The 22,183-nt window shown below is 34.2% G+C and overlaps 2 protein-coding genes across 2 annotated transcripts in view; one reads left to right on the top strand and one right to left on the bottom strand.

Annotated features, from left to right (window-relative positions):
* Positions 1 to 22,183, top strand: part of LOC142339438 (store-operated calcium entry regulator STIMATE-like) — a 432,078-nt gene that overhangs the window by 197,832 nt on the left and 212,063 nt on the right. The gene's annotated exons all lie outside the window — the stretch shown is intronic.
* LOC142340395 (uncharacterized) overlaps positions 9,896 to 22,183 on the bottom strand; it is a 153,718-nt gene continuing 141,430 nt past the window's right edge. The window contains exons 16-19 of the mRNA XM_075390973.1: positions 17,482 to 17,650; positions 17,050 to 17,195; positions 10,912 to 11,075; positions 9,896 to 10,227 (exon numbers count right to left, since the gene is read on the bottom strand). Of these exons, the coding sequence (XP_075247088.1) occupies positions 10,021 to 10,227; positions 10,912 to 11,075; positions 17,050 to 17,195; positions 17,482 to 17,650 (686 nt within the window). The 3' untranslated portion in view covers positions 9,896 to 10,020. The remainder of the gene's footprint in view (positions 10,228 to 10,911; positions 11,076 to 17,049; positions 17,196 to 17,481; positions 17,651 to 22,183) is intronic.

Genomic DNA, 22,183 nt, shown 5'->3' with positions numbered 1-22,183 from the left:
AAGTGATTGAAGGGTTGTCTCTCAGATGCGGATTATACACACTTTGAAAGGCTACAAATCTGCCTTTGCTTGTTGGTGTGAATGATAATCATGGAGGGTAAAGAATGGTTTAACTCTTCAATGCCAATCAGTGAGTTTTCTAATCTCAATTGAAAAAAATTCCACAATAGTATGTTTACGAAAGTTTACCATAACAGTATGTTTAGGTTTCATCATTCGCCAACATGATATAGCCGACGAAACGAGTATCGTGTATTTCGTTCCTGTTTTGTTTTAGGTGGAGGCTATATTTCATGAAAAAAAACATGAAGAGATGAAAAGAGGAACTACCTTGAACAAGACAACGAAAAATAGAAACCAACATGAAATAAGAACGAGAATAAGAAACTGAGAATAAGAAAAATCTTGCAAGAATAATAAGGAAATGTGGTCAAACTTGCAAAAATTTGACGGTAGGAAGCCGTTTCGTATAGATGTGGGCGGATACTATCTGATCTCGGATGAACTTTCAGGGTTCGCGCAAGAATCCAAAAAGAAGCCCAGTAACCTAGTCAACAAAATCATTACATTGAAAGAGAACGAATTTATCAGAGGACAACAAATTCAATAATTCTTCTTAACCAACTGATGAAGGAAAGACAGAACCCAACATCTGGAACTAACTTCAGTGGCCTCTGGGAGAGCCTCTTTTAGGTACTTAAACAAATTCTCTTCATCAAACTTGAATCTGCAAAATGAACAAATGTTTATACTATTATCTGGCTGACAAAAAGATTATTGAACTCAAAGCTACTTGCCCTACTCAAAAGTGAGAACCACGAAAACGAACCTCTGTCGCCGAATCACGTTTTGCTTGTTTGCCTTTTTTACATATAGTACGATTACATCGCATTCCCATTCTGCCGTCTGAAACTCAATCCACCGAAACGACTGTAGGATCTAGAATTAGACTAATTGTTAAGTTGAAAAATTTAGAATTAACGGGCCAATGATGAATTTTATCTCTATTTTAAAAAGTACCTTGTTTTATTTGGCCACTTCCCTCTGTGAAGTAATGAAGTCATGGTTTGCTAGTAAATTAAAAATTAGTTTTATTTTGTGACCGACTGAATGAAGAATTTTTTTCAGAATCATATTAATAATTAAAAAATGTTGAAAATTTAACTAAACCAGAACAAATTGCAAGTATTGATCAGTACTTCTGCAGTGAAATAAAAGTCTTGAATTGAGAAATAAGCACTGATCACGTCGTATTTCAAGACTTAAGATTTGCGAAGACTTGTCAAGACTTGCTCGAAACTGGTTTAGTTTAAGTCAAATTTTAGCAAAAACTTGGCATGTCTTACTTGACTTGATTATTGGACAGTTAATAGTCAGAGTAGAATTTTGAACAGTTATTATTCATTATTAATGCACTTCAAGTTAACTAAAAGTGATCGTAATTGTTACGCAAAATTTGTTTATCTAATTAAGCTCCTCCCAAGATCATCTACCAACTTAAAGGATCCCATATATTGACTTGGAAACCAATTTATTTTTCAATAGGTTGAAAGAAATGACTATGACGGGTATAATTGGGCGATATCCGAAATTTTTTCATTTTTTATCAAGTGAAATTGTGGAAATGCTCGCGTTTTCTTGTGGTTCTTTTTTCGCTTTAGAGAGTTTTGAAGGCAAACCATTAAAAATGGCAGATTTTTTTGTAGCAAAGTTACTGAGAAACAGAGCTAAAAATATGCTCAAGACTTGAGCCAAGAATGGTCAAGTCTTCCCAAGACTTGCGCAGGCTTTGATCAGTTTTGTTCAATTCTTGTTCAAGACGTGCTCAAAAAGTATCAAGCTTTGGCCAATACTTTCTCAAGACTTGTCAAATTTTGACCAAGACTTGACAAGACATATAACTTCACTCAAGACGTGCTAAGTCTAAAAAGTGACATGATCAAAGCTCTGATACAGTATTGATCAACGGCTAGAGAATTCACTGAATCAGTACTCTTTAAAACACGAGGTTCAGTCCTGGAAAAGTTTGGTCCTGAATTACAACTGGTCAGTCGAATTTCGTAAATTTTGAAATTGTTTTTTTTTAAATCCTCGAACAACAATCTTCTCGCACAGTATTGAAATTTTCATTGTTTTAATTTGCACAACGTATAATTGGGCGAAAAGTAAACTGTTGAAGCATTTTGAAAGTAGGAATTTACAGAAACTGATAGAGCGAAAAGCTCATAATTAGTGTTCTGATGCAGGAAAATTCCTAGCTAGTGTAGGAATTTCTCATTATTTTGAAATGTAGAAAAAACTTGTTTCAGAACCCCGTTTATTTCAGTTTCAAGGATCTTTTTTTAATCGATTTTTCGCATAGTTTTGCCATTTTTATATCTAGTAGCTGAAAAATTGCTTTGATCAATTCTTTTTGACATCTGTATATGAGCTATACAAACAAAAAAACAACTCTACTCTACTTTAACATGACTTATGGGGATTCAAAACAAGTTAAGGTCTGTTAGGGGTATAATTCAACTAAAGGCTATATTTACATTAACAACGACGCTCGAATTGGAGTTCGTGATTGCCAAAGAAAGACATACCTAATTAAAACATAGCAGCGCGCGAAATGGCCAGGAAATCTAATCAAAACATACCACATTTGTAACGAAACGGTTTTTTTTAAAATTGAAATTCTTGCTGAGTCTTTTTACCATTGGAGTGAACATTTAAGTAAACTCTTAAATGAAGGCATATTTGGTTGAACGCATATTGTTTAAAATTTGATAGCGACAAACGACTTCGGTTCATGTGTTCTAATAGCGTATTGTTCCTTTGTTGTTTGTGGCAAAGCATGGTTGAAAAGAGATTTCCTGGCCTTGAAAATGTACCAATTTGTGCCTGATGAGGCGTTTGATTACTTGACTTCTTTCAGGGAAACAGGCCACTTTTTCTGATAATCAAAACAAGTCTGTATCAAAAGAGGGCTAAGGTGTAGTAATCAGTGTACCAATCATGGAAGCAAACTCGATTCTAACTAAACAGACTCGATATATCCATGGACAAAAATGTTTGTATTTCATTACTTTAGCTATCGAGATCAAGAGCATTCTTGGTTTGCTTGTTTGCCTTTTTCATTTCGCACGATTACATCGCATTCCTATTCTGGCGTCTGTAACTCAATACTTTCCAAATTGAATCAGTATATATCTATACAATTAATGGTCCATCAATGATAATTACCATCATTACAATAATCAAAGTACGAGTTTCATCATTTTATACCCATTTATGTTTTTTTTATGTTCTTCCATCACTAGTTTAGTACTGAAGATAGCCAGTCTCGCCACAAAGGACAGAAGAGCAATGAGGCGTGATCCCGTGTTGTGCAATTAAATAATTGATATGATAAATATCTTTACGACAGTCCTACGCAATTAAATTTTATTCTGTTTTTATTCTATTTGTCGCCAATTGAAGCTAATTTCTGTCGATTTTGAGTAATTGCTTTGCTTCATCTGATTGTTAAGAAATGAAGCCTTTTTGTCGGACTTATGTTAAGATTTTTTTTCCATAACAATAGGAATCATGTGCTATGTGGGAAAAATGATTTGATGGTTCTTCGCATGTAACTCAAATGTAATAACCCAGCTTGTGGACATTAAGCTAACAAAGTTGATATTTGTTCTGAGTTTTGGTGCAACGGTGGCAACCGATATTGAGCTAGTGGTTTCGAATCTTCTGCGCTCTTTTTTTCAGTATTTCGAGTTATAACGAATACCACAGAGGGGTTGTTACAACAAAAATCTCAACTTCGACGGCAAATCAAAACAATTTATTTGCATGCAATTGTTTATTTTTTTTAATCTGCAAAACCTATTTTAATATAAAACTGCGAGTCCCTATAGCACAAATTGGGTGTCCCTAACCTGTTCTTTGAAGATAATATTTTAGCAGAAAAGTTGTTAGCTGTGATCGCTTTGGTTCTTAACAATTTTTATTCAAGTATCAATTATCAGAATTTTTCATTCTTATAAGTAAGAATTTATTTGTGATAGATAAGATTTAATTTAGACACAAAAAAGGTTTTCTTGTTCTTGTGTGCAATTTTTTAATGAACTTTCTCTTCATAATGACCTGATTATTAGGAAACAAAGTCTCCTAAACATTAGGGCAATTACAATTTCTCTTGTTCGCCTGTTAACTTGTCTGGACCAAACCCTTAGAAGTGGTATTAATCAAGTCCTAAAAAATTGAAAGTCACAAAGTCTTTGTTCCTTTTGGTAAATTTGATCAAAAACATGACAATGATCCCTGACACGTTTTTCAGAGCATTTCAGTGCTGAACCAGGATATCTCAAGAGTAAAAACTTGATTGAGTTCTGAACCATTGCATCTCCAGAATAAAATCGTTTTCTTCATTTTCACTTTTTTTCATTATGATATTTTTGAAGTCATCGAGTTTAGTTTTCCCGCCCGTTGTTCTTAGGCTAGGTTGTATGTAATTGCCACAAAGCGCATTTAGCTTAGTGGTTGCGACGTGCTACGCAAATTAAATGTTACAAGTACCCTAGTGGAAGTCGAATCGCATATATAGCAAAATTTCTTAGCGAGAGTTGAGCTGAAAATATTTTTTTTAATGAAGTAAAAATTACACAAACATCTCGATTAGCCAGTGTAAATTTTGATTCAGCCCTGCCACCATCAAACCATACTGCATGTCAATCTTGAAGATCCGTTTGAACATGCCTAATGATTTCGTTTAAAACCAAGAAAAATTGAACCGATAAATTATTTGTTTCACATCTTTTAATTTAATTGATTTTCAAGTTGAAAACATTGTAAAGTTTCTATTTTGCATCGTGTCTTGTTAGTGCTCACTTAGAGCCGCAAGGCTCGTAAAAATAAACATTTTAATAAGGTAGTCGCTTTTTAATTCTATTTTTTTTTGCTTTCTCAGCTATATGAAGAATTAAACCAATGCAGAAAAACCAATGCCAGCAGAATCTAATTCTTCAGTCACCATCATTCTTAATTTTTTGTCATCATTCTGACAAACAATTTGGTACGCTTAAGTTCAGCAATATATAAAAGAAAATTTGCTCCGCAAATATTAATTTTTCTTGCTTCTTAAATTTTTAGCTATTAGGTACCGATAGTATACTTTTTTTGTTTGACCATTGTCTTGAGAACTGGCTTGATGAAAGACTGTTGTAGTTACCTCAAATCTATTCATTTGTCGTCATACCCACTATTTTGGATGACCTTGACGGCCAATATTTGTCACTGATCTCCAAGCGCAAAAGGTATTGTCCCTTTGTTGAGTCCTCGAGCCATGACATGACTTTTGCTCAGGCCATCGAGATATGGTTTAAGCATGGACAAATTAAATGAAAAACTGCATGCTTCTAATTAGTGTTAGAGCAAAATAAAAATCTTTTAATAGCCAATAACCAAACTAAACAATTTATGGCTTCCTGTACCGAACGCCAAGTACGATTCAGTGTGGGGCGCGTATAAATGTAAGTCTTTCTGAAAATCAGTACTCAATCATTAAAAAATCAAGTTTAATGGTCATATAAGACTTGAATTGCACTTGGGAAGTTGATTCCAAAGTCAAAACTAACTTTTCAAAAGAATTCGAGTAAACATTTCGAATTTCAAAAAATTTTGTAACATGCCCCGATTTCGGGATTAATTTTTAGGCCACTTTTCCAGGATGCTTGTAAAAAAACCCACAATTATCAGAAACTGTCAACTAGCATCGCAGAAAACGGCTAAAAATTATTACCGAAATCGTGGCACGCCACAAAATTTTACACTTACGCGGTACTTTACACTCCAGTCAACCTTGCGTTTTCAGCCATTTTTACAAGTTTTCTGCCAAATTACAGCCCCAAAAAAGCCGAAAGTTTTATAAATATCAAAACCTCACTGCCTCATGAGGCGGCGAATGTAATAACGTATATTCTATTAATTATCTTTTTGATAAAATCTCCCTTTGAGTGAAATTGAATATATGGTTACCCTAGTGAATCTGGAATTTTGACCGTGTAGAATCTGATAAGATGCTGATCAATAATCTTTATTGTTTAAGATCTTATCTGGTCTTACACGATAAAAATTTTGCCCTACGTGAACTTTATTCGTGAAAGATCTGATAAGATGGTAGCGCCAAAAATTACATAAAAATACCAGCCGGACTAATTTAATTGCTGAAAATTTTGTCTGGGAGCATTTAACTAAGAGAACCAAATATTAGATAATTTCACTGTGTCAGTGCAAAGGAATAAGTAAGTCCAAGTGGAAGAATTGGAAATTAAATTGGAAAATATATATCAAAGTACAGACAAGTTTTACAAAGTTGGCATCATTTAGAAATAATTTGGGCATCATAATAATTATTAGATCATCAATTATGTATGTGCAATGAGGAAGAGCGGAAAATCTTCCGGAGAAACGGAATGTGTGCAATTTTTTAATGAAGTTTCTCTTCATAATGACCTGTTTATTTGGAAATAAAGTCTCCTAAACATTAGGGCAATTACAATTTCTCTTGTTCGCCTGTTAACTTGTCTGGACCAAACCCTCAGAAGTGGTATAAATCAAGTCTTAAAAACTTTAAAGTCACAGAGTCTTTGTTTGTTTTGGTAAATTTAGATCAAAAACATGACAATGATCCTTGACATGTTTTTCAGAGCATTTCAGTGCTGAACCAGGATATCTCAAGAGTAAAAACTTGATTGAGTTCTGAACCATTGCATCTCCAGAATGAATTCGTTTTCTTTATTTTCACTTTTTTTCATTATGATTTTTTTGAAGTCATCGAGTTTAGTTTTCCCAGGCTAAATTTATTCTATATGGTCTGAAAAAACTCAGAAGTTTAGTCTGATAACTATGATTTTACACTTTTAGTGCTTAAAACTGATAATTACTATAGTAGTATACAAGCCCGTTGTTCTTAAGCTAGGTTGTGTGTAATTGCCACAAAGCGCATTTAGCTTAGTGGTTGCGACGTGCTACGCAAATTAAATGTTACAAGTACCCTAGTGGAAGTCGAATCGCATATATAGCGAAATTTCTTAGCGAGAGTTAAGCTGAAAATATTCTTTTTAATGAAGTAAAAATTACACAAACATCTCGATTAGCCAGTGTAAATTTTGATTCAGCCCTGCCACCATCAAACCATACTGCATGTCAATCTTGACGATCCGTTTGAATATGCCTAATGATTTCGTTTAAAACCAAGAAAAATTGAACCGATAAGATATTTGTTTCACATCTTCTAATTTAATTGAATTTTCAAGTTTAAAACATTGTAAACGTTCTATTTTGTATCGTGTCTTGTTACTGCTCACTTGGAGCCGCAAGGTTCGTAAAAGTAAACATTTTAATAAGGTAGTCGCTTTTAATTCTATTTTTTAGCTTTCTCAGCTATATGAAAATTGAAAGCAATGTAGAAAAACCAATGTCAGCACAATCTAATTCTTCAGTCACCATCATTCTTAATTTTTCGTCATCATTCTGACAAACAATTTTTTTACGCTTCAGTTCAGCAATATATAAAAGAAAATTTGCTCCGCTAATATTAATTTTTCTTGCTTCTTAATTTTTTAGCTATTAGGTACCGATAGTATACTTTTTTGTTTGACCATTGTCTTGAGAACTGGCTTGATGAAAGACTGTTGTAGTTACCTCAAATCTATTCATTTGTCGTCATACCCACTATTTTGGATGACCTTGACGGCCAATATTTGTCACTGATCTCCAAGCGCAAAAGGTATTGTCCCTTTGTTGAGTCCTCGAGCCATGACATGACTTTTGCTCAGGCCATCGAGATATGGTTTAAGCATGGACAAATTAAATGAAAAACTGCATGCTTCTAATTAGTGTTAGAGCAAAATAAAAATCTTTTAATAGCCAATAACCAAACTAAACAATTTATGGCTTCCTGTACCGAACGCCAAGTACGATTCAGTGTGGGGCGCGTATAAATGTAAGTCTTTCTGAAAATCAGTACTCAATCATTACAAAATCAAGTTTAATGGTCATATAAGACTTGAATTGCACTTGGGAAGTTGATTCCAAAGTCAAAACTAACTTTTCAAAAGAATTCGAGTAAACATTTCGAATTTCAAAAAATTTTGTAGCATGCCCCGATTTCGGGATTAATTTTTAGGCCACTTTTCCAGGATGCTTGTAAAAAAACCCACAACTATCAGAAAAGGTCAACTAGCATCGCGGGAAACGGCTAAAAATTAATACCGAAATCGTGGCACGCCACAAAATTTTACACTTACGCGGTACTTTACACTCCAGTCAACCTTGCGTTTTCAGCCATTTTTACAAGTTTTCTGCCGAATTACAACCCCAAAAAAGCCGAAAGTTTTATAAATATCAAAACCTCACTGCCTCATGAGGCGGCGAATGTAATAACGTATATTCTATTAATTATCTTTTTGATAAAATCGCCCTTTGTGTAAAATTGAATATATGGTTACCCTAGTGATTCTGGAATTTTGACCGTGTAGAATCTGATAAGATGCTGATCAATAATCTTTATTGTATAAGATCTTATCTGGTCTTACACGATAAGAATTCTGCCCTACGTGAACTTCATTCGTGAAAGATCTGATAAGATGGTAGTGCAAAAAATTACATAAAAAAACCAGCCGGACTAATTTAATTGCTTAAAATTTTGTCTGGGAGCATTTAACTAAGAGAACCAAATATTAGATAATTTCACTGTGTCAGTGCAAAGGAATAAGTAAGTCCAAGTGGAAGAATTGGAAATTAAATTGGAAAATATATATCAAAGTACAGACAAGTTTTACAAAGTTGGCATCATTTAGAAATAATTAGGGCATCATAATAATTATTAGTTCATAAATTATATATGTGCAATGAGGAAGAGCGGAAAATCTTCCGGAGAAACGGAATCATGATCATCTAATGTCTTTTCATCATTTCATGAAGTCAGTTCAACCTCGCAAAAAGCGAAGATGAGAAGACAGAAAGAATGATGACTCAATTGCCTTCAAAAAATTAGCCTTCAAGGTAAAATTGGTATCTCTGGGAAATCGAAATTAAACAGGACTGTTGTCAGAACCTAGTTCGCTCTGCGCATCATTGGCTAATACATTAAAAAAGTTCAAAAAATACCTCAGACCCCAAAAAAAATTACTCAATAAAACTTTGAAGAACTTTGAGCAGACTCAAAATGAACCCGGGCTGACCCCCCCCCCCCCCAGAGTGCTTCAGTACTGAACCTACGTATTTCAATATTAGCTTGTAAAGCCAGTACTGAAACAGCTTATTTACATCGAAAAAAAATTGGTCAGTAGGTCCAGAAAAAACCAGAACAACTATTCAGACTGTTCAGAGTAATTTCATAGTAAAATGAGTACAGTAAAAATTTTGAAAATGATGAAACTGCCTGAGCAATGAGTAACTTAAGTTGAAAACATTAGAAAAAATCAGCTATGTTCAGTGCACTTCTGACAAGTTACAAAAAACTAATCACGTGGGAGCGATAATTGAGTCATCAGCTGGATTAATTCTGGCATATGGCAACTTCTATTGAGTTTAAAGTGTACTGTCACTTCATCAGTAGCTACATATTATAACATAGTTTAGAGATAAACAATGTTTGTATATTGTACATGTCCAGTGAAACCAATCCCGATAAGAGTTCATTAAAAAACAAATTAAACCTTTTGTTCTTATGTTTATTCTCTAGCTATAGTTTAGATGTCAAATGACAAGTATTCCCAAGTTTTTGGTTACTGGTAAGGAGATCTTTGTTATTTAGTCATTATAATTTAAAGGAATCATGGCTAATCAAATTCTTGATAAGGTAATCCAAATTTTATCAAAAAAACCTCAGCACTGAAAAGCAAACCTCAGATCTTGCATATATCTGTCATAGTGAACCGGGTTTCATTTCACCGGGAGAACTAACAGAGGTCACACTATCAATCACGACAGGTGCCTGTAAGAACAAGTTAGGAAAGAGCAGACTGCATGTTTTATAGACTAGACTGTAGCTTCTCTCTGGTATGATCCACTTTCTTTGCTACTCTGTCTACTGCTGGGTCTGAGGGTCCCCCCTGGTCCTCCGGCAACTGCTGCTGCATTGGCTGTTACTGAACTGGTGTTGTTCATGGAAGTAGCTGTCATGGCTGGAGGAGGTCCATAGAACCCACCCCCTCCCCCACTACCCGGACCACCAGGGTTCAGCACCTGAAACTCAATCTTGATCTCAATGGTTCACAAATTAACTGATTTTGTTGACAGCCAATACTTTGAACTTTTCAAGTTGCAAGAATTGAATTTGCTTTTGTGTTCAAATAAAACGCATTGTTTAAGTTGATCAAAATAACACTTATTAGTTAAGTTGTTTATTTTATTTTTAATTCCACCAAGCCACAAAAAAGTACCAACTTGATCAAGTAGATTTTTCTTTAACTTGACTCAAGTAGTTGGCTACATATTACAAGTCAGCCACCCCCACCCCCCCCCCCCCGCACACACACACACACACACACACACACACACACACACACAAATAAATTGGACCGTTTTATGTCCATTTTACCACTTATAATTCACTTTGTAAAACCTAAAAGGAAGGAAATTCGGCGACAACGGAACAATTATTGGTAATTATATAAGGTCTTTGTCGTCAAATTCCACAAATTAGCGCATTATAAATAAAAAATTGCGGCGCTGGATCGTAATTATATTTTAAGAAAAAAATTACAAAGCTCTTAAGAAGTTTTCTACAATTTAATAACGTTTTCAGAAGAAAACATTGAATGGCCAAGTTGAATGTATTCGACTGTCCCATGTAGAACTTCAAGACCTTACTAAAGTTGAGTACTTTTGAAAACGCTTTTCTCCTTGGTAAGATTAATTGATTTTTACCTGTGGGTTGTGTGAGATGGCTGAAGGACGGGGAGCGTAACCCTGGGAGACGGCAGAGGGGGGCATGGAAGAGTAGCCGTAGTAGTTGTCAACTGGACCACCTCCTCCCCCACCCCCACCAGTAAAAGAGGACGAGTTCATCATATTTGACTGAGGACCAGAGGCTGAAATACAGTCCCAAACTCAGAGAAAATGTACATTATTATGAGATCTGGAACTATGACAGTATAATTAGTTGTTCCGACCAACCTCAGTGGGGGAGAAACTATATGCTCATCTGGGTTTTTTTTATTCTGTCAATTTTGGCCGATCGATATATTCATCGAAGAGGATTGCGAGTGGTAATATTAGAAAGCTTGTTTAGCGTAAAATATGGAATTAAAAAGATTTTTTGAACTTCCTTTTTTCCAGGCAGTTATCGAGGCATAAACTTTTTTGAACATTAGAATGGTATCCGCTGTTTTTGTTCTTATTTTCCAAAATTTTCGCACAATTTATTGCCAATTTTGCAAAAGCATGTTATAGCTGTTAACAAGTTTCCTCGTCTCTACCTATAAACACAAAAAATGGTTTATGGATTGCAATTCAATTTTCATGCAATTGAAATTTTGAATATCAAGCATTTTTTCATCAAAAATGGCACCAAAAATGAACCTTTAGCCCACTTTTTCAAATTTTCCGGAAGCATAGATCTAAAAACTGCCGACAAGTTTTTGAAAAAATCAAAAGAAGGCTGGTTTTGCTTCCCCCTTTCTTTAGGAGTGTTCTGAAGTAAAAGTTTTGACGTTTTTTGGCTAATTTTTCTAATCATTTCTTTTGAAAAAACTAAAACTTTTGTTGCTGAATTATACATTTTGGATACATCTGGAACAATTAATTGTTCTGTTGATTGCGCAGCAATATCAAGGCTAGTTTTTAATCAATTTGGTTCTTGACAATGCAAAATGGTTATAAATTCGTTGTGATGATGTCTTTTTTTAACAACTATTTTAGCAGTTTTATAATTTTTTCTTTAAGGATTACAGACAGGAAAAGTTTCCTCTCAAAGTCAATTATTGTTGACTCAAACTTACTCAGAAATGAAGCCCAAAAATCATATACTACCTTTTCGAAAACTTTTTAAATGTTTTTTGGCTTCCACTAAAATTGTTTTCGTAAAATTGAATAGAACTCTCATGTTTCGCACGCATTTCTTCTTTTTTGCAGTCCCATGAATTAGTTTTAACAAAAAAGATGTAGTTAGCTTCCCTAGATAAGTGAATCTATTTAAAGTTTTAAGTTGATACCTATTTAGTCTTTTGTCTTAGAAAAAAAATGTTATAATAAAATCACTTTTTTTAACGCATTCCTAAATTTTATCAATTCGTTGCTTAGTCTCAGTGAACTTAATTTGAGTCTTCTCTTTAGGAATGAAAAGTTACCTTTTATGTTTCTTTTTGACAATAACTTTAGGTTATTTGGATTCGATAAAACGAGTTTTCGTAAAAACTTTTTGATATTTGACAAGTGCCCATTTTTGAAGTTTATGTTGTTGACCTCTTATATTATCATATTAGATGTCCATTTGATACAAAAAAAACACAGTTGAACATAAAGAAAATTTCTACTGACTAGCGTATTCTTTTAAATGGCATCGAATAAGTTTTCCAGCAAAATGAAATCTAACTTTCAGTTTTGCAAAAGTTTGTCGTCTTTTTTGATTGTATCACATATTCTAAATCAAGACAGGGATCAGCGGACACATAAACAAACTATGGAGACAATGAACAAATTTGTTGACTCCATAGCTAAGGTTATTATTGGCCCTGAAATAATTTGTTTTCGAGAAAAAAAATTGATCGAATATTCCAAATCGGCCACCTTTTCTTCTTCTTTTTGACAACTTGTAATATAAACTCATTATCCACAAATCAAACCTACTTTTTCCAGGAGCAACTTTTCATCCGCTTTATGTTTTTGTTTTGGTGCAGCTCATTGTTTTAAGGCTCTGACTCGTTTTAGTTTTCTAAAGTTATTTGAATTTCGTACACTACATTCAAATAATTTGGTTTCTAATTGTGTTTTTGAGTTTCTAATTGTATTGTTTGCATAGTCCCTCACAAATGAGGATGTTGATTTTAAATTCCGAATCAATTTAAAATTCATAATATTTTTTATGATCTATAGTTTTAACGGCTTCGTCAATTTGTTTTTGTAAAATTGTTTGTAGAATTTGGCTGGTTGTAAAGTAAATGAGTTCTGACTGTATTCGTTGTTATTTTGTAGTCTTAAGAAGTATTCTGCACTAATTGCTTCCCAAACTGGCCTCATATTAAGTTTTAAAAAATTCTACCAAGTTAATTATTTCTGTCAATTTCTAGCAAAGTCGCAGTAAACACAGGTTGATTATTTTTTCTCTTCAAAAATAATTTTCATGACAGTTTTTTTCCATTAATGACCGGCCCATTTTGTTTTCCAAAAATTTCAGGTTGTTTTTTACTCAAGCTATTTAGTTTATTATCTCACGCTTTTCCTGATGATAATAAGACTTTCATCTGGTTGTACTTGACGCCATTTTGTCTTTGTTTTTATTGGTTTGTAAAAAAAAAGTAGAAATATGATTTTGGGCGTAAACAGTTTTCATTATTTCAATTTGTTGTTTATCTTTGCAGCTAGAGTCGTCAATGGCAGGTCTTGTCAACTCCCCAGCGTGGCATTATTTAATTCAATGTCTCACTAGTGACCAGTTCAAATGGTTCCCATGGAATTACATAAGAATCTACCTAATATTTTCAGATCAAAGCTGATGGTTGTGATGACTTTGCCGCTTTTAATTCTTGTGTATATTGACTTGTTACCGCGCTTCCTTGCGGACAGGTCCCATCTCCTTTGATTTCAACTACAAGTTGATTTTTTCTGTTTAGGTTTTGTCTGATGCTATTTTGACTGTGTTAGTGATTTAAAAAACAAAGATGTTGCTTTTATCCGTAATTAATGTTTTTCATGAGTTGCTCTAGATCTGGTCTCGTAGTGTTATTAATGGCATGTATCATCGGTTGTGCAATGCAGCATTATTCATTTCATTTAGTGGTTTGCGATTGAAACAATTAATTTGGAAGAGTATGTACACTTTTTCTTTCTTTTTCTCAAGTTTACTTTTCTTCCTCATTCTGACAGACAATTGAGTAAAATATGTCAATGAGTGGGTTCAGAACATTTTTTTTGGACTCACATTACCGAGCCACCTTGCTGGATACGCTTTTCAAAGTGAACGTAAAATTTTTTGAAAGAAAAACTTTTAATAGATTTTTTGTGAAAAAAAAAATATTGCGGACAAAAACAAGGAAGAGAATTAAGCTCAACAGCCAATTAAATATGTCAAACGGTGAATACATTTAAATCATAATTGAATGAAGATTACCGTAAAAGATTAAAGCCGTTATAAACAGACCGCAACCTATATTTATGGAACTGTTCGAAGAATTTTAAGTGGTAGATTGGACAATTATATAGACAACATCTTGATAAGGAAAGCAATTTTTACTGACAATGGGCCACAATTATTCATTTGTAATTTTGAAAAACTTAAAAACTTAAATGTTGGAATCCGAATTTTTAACTCTGTACCAATCGCAACCACAATTAATGCAAACTTCGCCGCTATCACTTCAATCGCCGGTATTCTTAAAAACAATCAGTAGGGGCCAAAGTGGAAAAAAATTAAAACGTTTCACATTTTTTATGTCCTCCAAACAACAAATATTTTTTCTATACTTACTAATGGATAACAGATATGCTGGTTGCTTGGAAGTTTCCAATAAATTTATAGGATCCTGGGTCGAAATCGAATAGTTAACTTGTAAGAACTTGCAAGAACTTACAAGTCGATGCATTGCCTTGCAAATTTTTCTTCCAAAAAGCTTGCAAGTTCTTAAAAGTTAACCATTCGACTTAAAATTCTTATAAGTTAACGATTCGGCCTAAAACATATGTTCCTTCATAAAATCAAGGAATATAAGTTCTTAAAAGTTAATCTTTCTACCGATTTTGTAGCAAAAAAAAACAAAAAAACTTCGCAAGATATGAGGGTAAACAATTGTTTAAAACAAAAACGTAGCTTCTGAAGACTTGCGATCTCAAATCATAAAATTAAAAAAAAACGGATAACAAATGAAGCGTAAACAAAATTATTTGAGAAAAATTTGTGCCGTATGAAGATAAAAATTCAATCGAATTCAAAGAGGTTAAAGAATTACAGAAACGTCTTTAAAAAAGCAATTGGGAAAAGAAACGAGACATTCTATTGATTAATCGAGTTGCAAAACGTCATTTTTGTCAACTTAGTATAATATTTTGACGTCCTAACTGATTCTACGGTAATTGACAGAATGCTATATTGCGCAAACCAATGAGAGTTGAGCTCGACCGAACGAACTCGCCAGAAACTTGCAAGTTAGCCGTCCGACTTGCAAGTTCATACAAGTTAACCACTCGACTTGCAAGTTCTCACAAGCTAACCATTCGGTCTCGACTCGGGGTTAAAATGTCTGAAAATACAAAAGTTTCTTCTTGATGAAAAACGCTTCAGCGGCCCGTTCTGACTATATTTAGCTATATTATATTTTCCTTTATTTTCGTCATTCTTCATACATCACTTTTTCCCATTTCAACCTAAGAAATGAAAAACCACGAGGATTACGTACATACAATGTTCAAAACTACAGTTGAATTGCTAAATAATGAGATTTGTATTATATTATTGTTAGACAAGGAAATACGAAGAAACGCTTCTGGAGCTTTTATGCTATGTTTCTTAATTAAATCTTGCTTATGAAAATCGTTTTTGAACAAATTTTGGGTGACGATACGATTGAGAAGATGCTGTTTTTGGGAAAGCCAGCGGCAATTTAGATGACAGCAGGTAGATTTTATTTTTTCGTGGTTGAGAAATAAAAACAGATTCTCTCTTCAATTGTAAGAAAGGAAGAAGGCAATAAAATTGACTAGAAGCAAATAAAAGGGATAACGAAGCATTAAATTGAAAACTGAAGTTGACACTAAGAACTTTATCAGTTCAAGAAATTGTTGGAGAAAGCGGGGAGTGCTTCAAACTCCGTGGACATCGGTGACGAAAGCGACAATGATTTGAGAAAAGTGCATTGAACGCTGTCAAAATTGAAGGTGCTTTTAAGAAATGATGACAAGGATCCGTTTAAAAATTAATGGACATGTGATGACCAAGCTGAGCACATACGGGATATTCAGGAGAAGCGCTAAAATTATCTGTACAAAATAAGTGAATCTTGAATTTTCGTAGCTTCAAAAAATACAAGTCTGGTGCGTAAGACAATTTCAGCGCCAATTCTTGCGCAAGATTTATAACCAAGTGAAGTTTGTCATACTACCTTTTTGACCCTTAAACAGTTAGCTTAAGCTTGGCCATTTTAAGCGACAGTGATCGCGGAGTTAAATTCGTTCATTACAGCGTGAAAAAAGAATAGTCGTTACCTTTGATATCCATTTTTTTATTTTTAGCAAGGTGAAATGTCTGCTAAAACGATCGGAATGAGGCTCAAATTGTGCAGAGTTGCCTTCCGGTTCGGAAACAAAAGTTAACCTTGCAAGAATTTTGCTAGCATCTTGCAATATGATTGAATTCAGACAGTTTTCGACGAAGCAAATGAGATCTGATTTTTCGGATCTTTTCCGTTTGTGACCCCCCCCCCCCCCCCAGTACGTTATGCTCCCTCAGTTACAGAGCACGTGTCATTACTTAGTAACCCATTATGTAAAAATATGGCACGTGCGTCTAAGGGGCGCAAATAATATGCACCCACTTAAACTGGAGGGGGGGGCACAAACGGAAAAGATCCGATTTTTCATGCAGTCCGCTCTAAAGCATTCGTGTTTATTACAAAATCAATTTTGGCCACAAACGACAGACACATTATGAATGGCTGTGACGCCAAACCCGAAACTTATAGCTAATCAAAAAAAAAACTTTGTGACACTAACTATGACATATTTATTCATTTTTACATTTGTTCACCATTTTATTTTCAAAGAAGATACGAGAGAAAATCGTATTGTAGAGGATAAGTGCGTGAGGATAGTGAGCGGATAACTATGTTTTCGAATCAAAGTGTCAAAGTGTCTTACGTTTCTGTTGATAAGCAGATCCGTTGGCAGCATTGAGCATGTTGAAGTTGAGGCCGGGTGCCCACTTGTTAGGGTTATTAGGATTAGGGACATGATGACCATCGTAGGAAGCATTCATCTCAGTGTTGTACGCGGCTAACTCCTTCCTGCAACATCAAAACAGTCATACTCCAGTTCAATGGGGGGATGGGTGCGTGGGGGGATTGAGACGTCCTTTTGCAGTACTTGCAATAACGAAATAATTAGTTAATTTTAGCGCGGATTAGAGCTATACTGAATGTAAGCTAGGAGACATTTTGTCTGCTTGAAAATCCTGTTCACAGTAAAATTGCATGCTGAGCGTTCCATGGTTCAGAGTTGTTCAACCCTGTATCATTGGTAATCCTCTGTCCAGGCATGAAATTAATATAAGATGAGTACTGTAGCACCTACTTTCCCATGAGACACTCATTGGAGGGATCTCTCATTGAGGATGATCTGGCACTCCGGCTCCGGTTGATCAATTTGTACCAGATAAGTTCCCCAAGAGCAGCCGCCACTGACAGAATGGAGCCCAGCACAAGCACATAAAACACCCCAGCCACGTTTTGAATTTGAATTCCTGAAAAAAATGTAGTAAAACAGTGAGTATATATTATGGAGCAAATGGGTAAACAAATTTCAAAATGCCATGTACTCAGATTATGTGTTTTTGGTTTGAAGATCTTTGCAATGCTATGCAAGAAATTCGCTTAGCAGTATGGATGAATTGCGCAGAAAAAAAGTCCAAAGCAATGTAAAAGAAATGCGCGGAAAAAGTTTAGGTGAGAAGCCTGTCGGTAATCGCGGTTTAATTTTGAATAAAAAATTTTATTCGAAAACTTTAGCACAGTAAGTGATTTTTCTTATCATGTGAGTCCTTAGGCGCTTAAACTTGATTTTTCCTCGACCCGGGATTTTGATTTATACGAAAAACGTCCACACCAGCAGGTCCCCAATTACAAGGCATTCTGAAATTTGAATTGTTTGGATTATTGCGTTATTAAACATCGGTTGACTACCCTGCACAAATCATTTTGAAGTTTGGGCAAAAAATCGTGAGCCATCAGCTGCTCTCGAAAAAAGCAGAAACTTCTATAAACTCTGAGCAAAGGTATAGAACCAATGGGTACTGAGCAGCGATACATGCTAATAGGGTACCAAAGGCGTTTTCTGCATAGCCTGCCCGGATCCATGCAATGAATTCACCTTATTGAATTGATAATTGCGTTTCTCAAAGCAATATCTAGATTTAACCAGTGGACAAGTTCAGGTTCTGTAAAAAATCAGCTCGATCACAGTTTTTCAATGCATTGATAAAATTTGTAGCAAATTGAAGCGTAGTTAACCGGGTCGAGGAACTATTGTAAGATTACGTAATATCGCCTCTAAACGGCAGGAAAAATTTACAATTTCCACCACACGAAAACTTTTATTCTTTGCTTTTTTTTCATTCTAAAACTTTAAAATTACACAACTTATACAAGCCTATACAAGAGTTCTATCAACAAATGACATAAATTTTAAGAGCCATTGAGTTTTGAAACAGAATTTTTTTAAAAAACTACGCGGAAAAAGACCATTTTTCTCTATTATAAAAAAAAACTAAAATTCTAATTTGGAACCGAATAGACTCAGGCCACAGCGTATTGCTAAAGATTTGAAAACAAAAAAGCAATCTTTTCCACTAAATCAAAATCATCTCCCCTATGATGAGATTGTTCTAAATGTTACATCCAATTTTAGCAAATGGTTTCTACAGCTTGCAAAAACAAACGAAAATTAAGAAAGATCAATTTTGTCATTTTTGCACATAAATTAAAATCTAAACTCATATAAAACTTAATTAGTTTGCAGGTTGCCAAATTCTAATATGCGTTTTTTTTAAAAATTATGTCCGCATAAATCACAGCATCCAGTGAAATAATAAAAAACACAATTTTTGTGTAAATTTTGTTAGAGTTTCCTTTGATGGTTTCTCAAACCAATTAAAAGATGTTGCCATTTGCGAACTATGGAAACTACTGAAGGAAGTGTCCAAAAATTGATTGTCACCACTTCAGAGACATAAAAAATTAAAATCGATAGATTTAGGAACTCTCAGCAGATGATTATCTTAGTATTCTTAGAAATATTGTTAGCAGGTCCTTCTAGTAGAATCTAAACTGAATCTAAACTGAATTTTCGCAATGAAGTGCTTCATTAGGGTTTGTATGTTTGGAAATACAACAATTTTCTACTCAAATTATCACAAAAAGAATGAAGTTCGATCTTACGCTCAGTTACCTTTTTCATCTGATTCAGTTCATGCAATTCTGCCCCTTTCATCTGCGCAATGATGGTTTTTTTATTTATATTTTTTTCCAAATTTGATTATTGACAAAAATAAGAGGGCCAAATTTTTCTGTAAGGATTTAAAAAGTTGGTTGAAAAACAATTAATTATTTTAAAAATACTCACGCACGTTGAACATTTACAAGTTCCCGCCAAATCGCTTAAAACATCATTTTTTAATTATCTTTAAACCCCGGAGACGGATAACACCTTTTTCCTGAAATTAATAGGCTGACAAGGCGCCAATAGGAGCAGAATTAGGGGATGAAAACTCATCTGAGAAAAAACAAGGAAAATCGACAACTTGTGGATGTTTAGCTCCCTGCGAACGTTTAATTTATAAATCGCTGCTTGCAAGAGTGAGCTAGCTGGTCAGACTAACAACAAAAAAAAATTTAATGATAATTTTTATTTTTTGCATTTTTTATTCTGAAAACATAAAAAATATTACAATTCGCAAAAAAAAAAAACGAAAAACAAAGTGACAACATCTCTTAGAACCATTTTGACTAAGTAAATACACTTTTTAAAAAATCAAATGATCAAGAACCAAATTTTTCTTGTTACATAACGTTTTCGGATATACACAATGGCAGCCACACAATTGGAGACACAATGGGGCCAATGTATTGGTATAGGAGATAATACAAAAAAGGTATTGAAACATCATCCCACCTATTTTTAGATGTTTCTTTTTATACCACCCGTGTTTAGCTTATGGTTAAAACAGCTTGCCACAAAACACTTGAATATAAAAAAGACATGTATTTTTTACCGTTTTCATTTTTCTACATGAATAAACAATATAAAATTATTTAAAAGTTTCATCAGTTTACCGCATGCCAAAATAGAATGCGCAGTTTCTTTCCGCTATTTCCGCTTAAAAAAACATTTGATTAGCTCGTTTGAATAATTATTATCAAAGCGAAAGTGAAAAATTTTAAAAAAAAACAGGAATTTTAGAGGAAATTTTGGGAGTTTCTTCCTACGCTTTTTCACGCCTAATAAAAAATAATTTGTTCCTGTCTGTAAATTATGGAAATTTTTGAGCTCCGTTTAAAAAGTGGCTGTCACTGTTCCCAATAAATCAAAAACCGCTCGCAAAAAATTTCTGGAAATCCTGCTCATTGAATGTCCTTTTTTATTTTTTTATTAACAACTCTTTCTAGTATATAGCAGAGATGATAACGACAGCTCTTACATAAGAATCAGAGTGCAGTGGTGATCTTTGTGTTTACATTTACCGTTTTCACTTCATTCCACTCATTCAATTTCGCCCCTTTCATTGGGGTCATGAAAGTTTTTTAGTCGTCCTTTTTTCCATCATTGGTAGTGGTCAAAACAAGGCGGAATAAAATTCTGTACTAATGTCATTGGCTAAAGAAAAGAAACGAAAAACTGTGCTATAGCCTGAAAATATCTTCCTCTACACTTTCCCAAGAAGATTTTTTAAGCAAATATTTTCAAATCCAGGTGAAAGGTGACAGACAGTTTTGTCTAAAATGTAAGATATTAACAACAATACCTTATTTAGAGCAGAATTAAAGGGAAAAAACCATTAGATCAATTGATCTTTGGAAAAAAATTTTAGGAGAATTAAACGTTCAGGGAACAAATTGTTTTGTCCTAGAGTGATATTTCGAAAATTCACACGGAACTGAAAACATTTGGGGGGTGGGGGTACGTATTGTTGAATGAGATAAGAACACCAAACAAAAGCTTTGAAAAATAATCACACATATGATGAAATTCTTTAAAATTCTGCAGACAATTTTAGCTATTTTTGTTACAGTTTTCCAAAGCAGTTCAACACTAACAACCTAACAAAGGTCATTACTTTTTTCTTTAATTTTTCTGACTTTTGTGACAAAATATAGGTAACAAAATCAATTTAAAAAATTGAATTAGTTGAACGGAGACTAAATTAAAACATGAAGTGTTTCCATATATGTCCGCATAGATGCAACATTTGGTAATAACGAGATAAGGACTATCACAGCATCCAAGGACAAATAAAAAAACGATTTGGACATTTTTGAAGTTGTTTCTAGTGCTTTCTGAAACCATATAATAGTTGTTGTCACCATGTCTTTGAACAAAGGAAGATGTTGAGCTCATTTTTCAAAAAATGGATGTGACTGTTCCCAAGATATCATAAACTGTAAGCAAAGAATTTTGGAAGTCTCGCTGATCGAAGATCTGTTTTTTTTTGCAACAGGTCCTCCGTTTGGTTTTCTGACAAGTCTTTCTAGCAGGTGTCAGAGATGATTAAGCGTGCAACTAAACCTTCGCGCTCTGGTGCCCTATTAAGTCTTAAAAGTTTCGGTTGCACAAATGAGGTTCATTTCCTAATGTAATTTTAAAAGTGTTGAATTCACATTTGAAGTTTTATGTTTTTTCCACTTCATTTTGTCCATAGTTTCACCAGCCTGTTTCGATCGGAGAAATTATACAAGATCACACTCTAATTATGATGGCGGATTTAATTGAAACCACTGCTAGCGAGGGGAGCTTTTTCGTTTCTCGTCGCAATCACAACTCTTCTTTTAAAAACTCGAAAGTCTCTGAATTTCTTACTAATTTTTGTGGTGTTTCTTCGACCCGGGAAATCGTTTTTTTTCTAAATATAACGCGCCCAAAAACTTACGCCTCGACCCTGATATATTAAGTTGAAGCAACTTGGTTAGTACAACTGAATAGTAGAGGAAAGCAAACGCAAAGTTAAAACTGGGCAGGCATGATTCTTCTAAAAGCTTATGAGTTCTTATAAATATTCATCATG

The sequence above is a fragment of the Convolutriloba macropyga genome, chromosome 5, assembly GCF_964194025.1.
Source record: "Convolutriloba macropyga chromosome 5, txConMacr16.3, whole genome shotgun sequence".
NCBI lineage: Eukaryota > Metazoa > Xenacoelomorpha > Acoela > Convolutidae > Convolutriloba > Convolutriloba macropyga.
The sequence above is the reverse complement of the archived record's forward strand: the minus strand, read 5'-3'. Positions and strand labels throughout refer to the sequence as shown.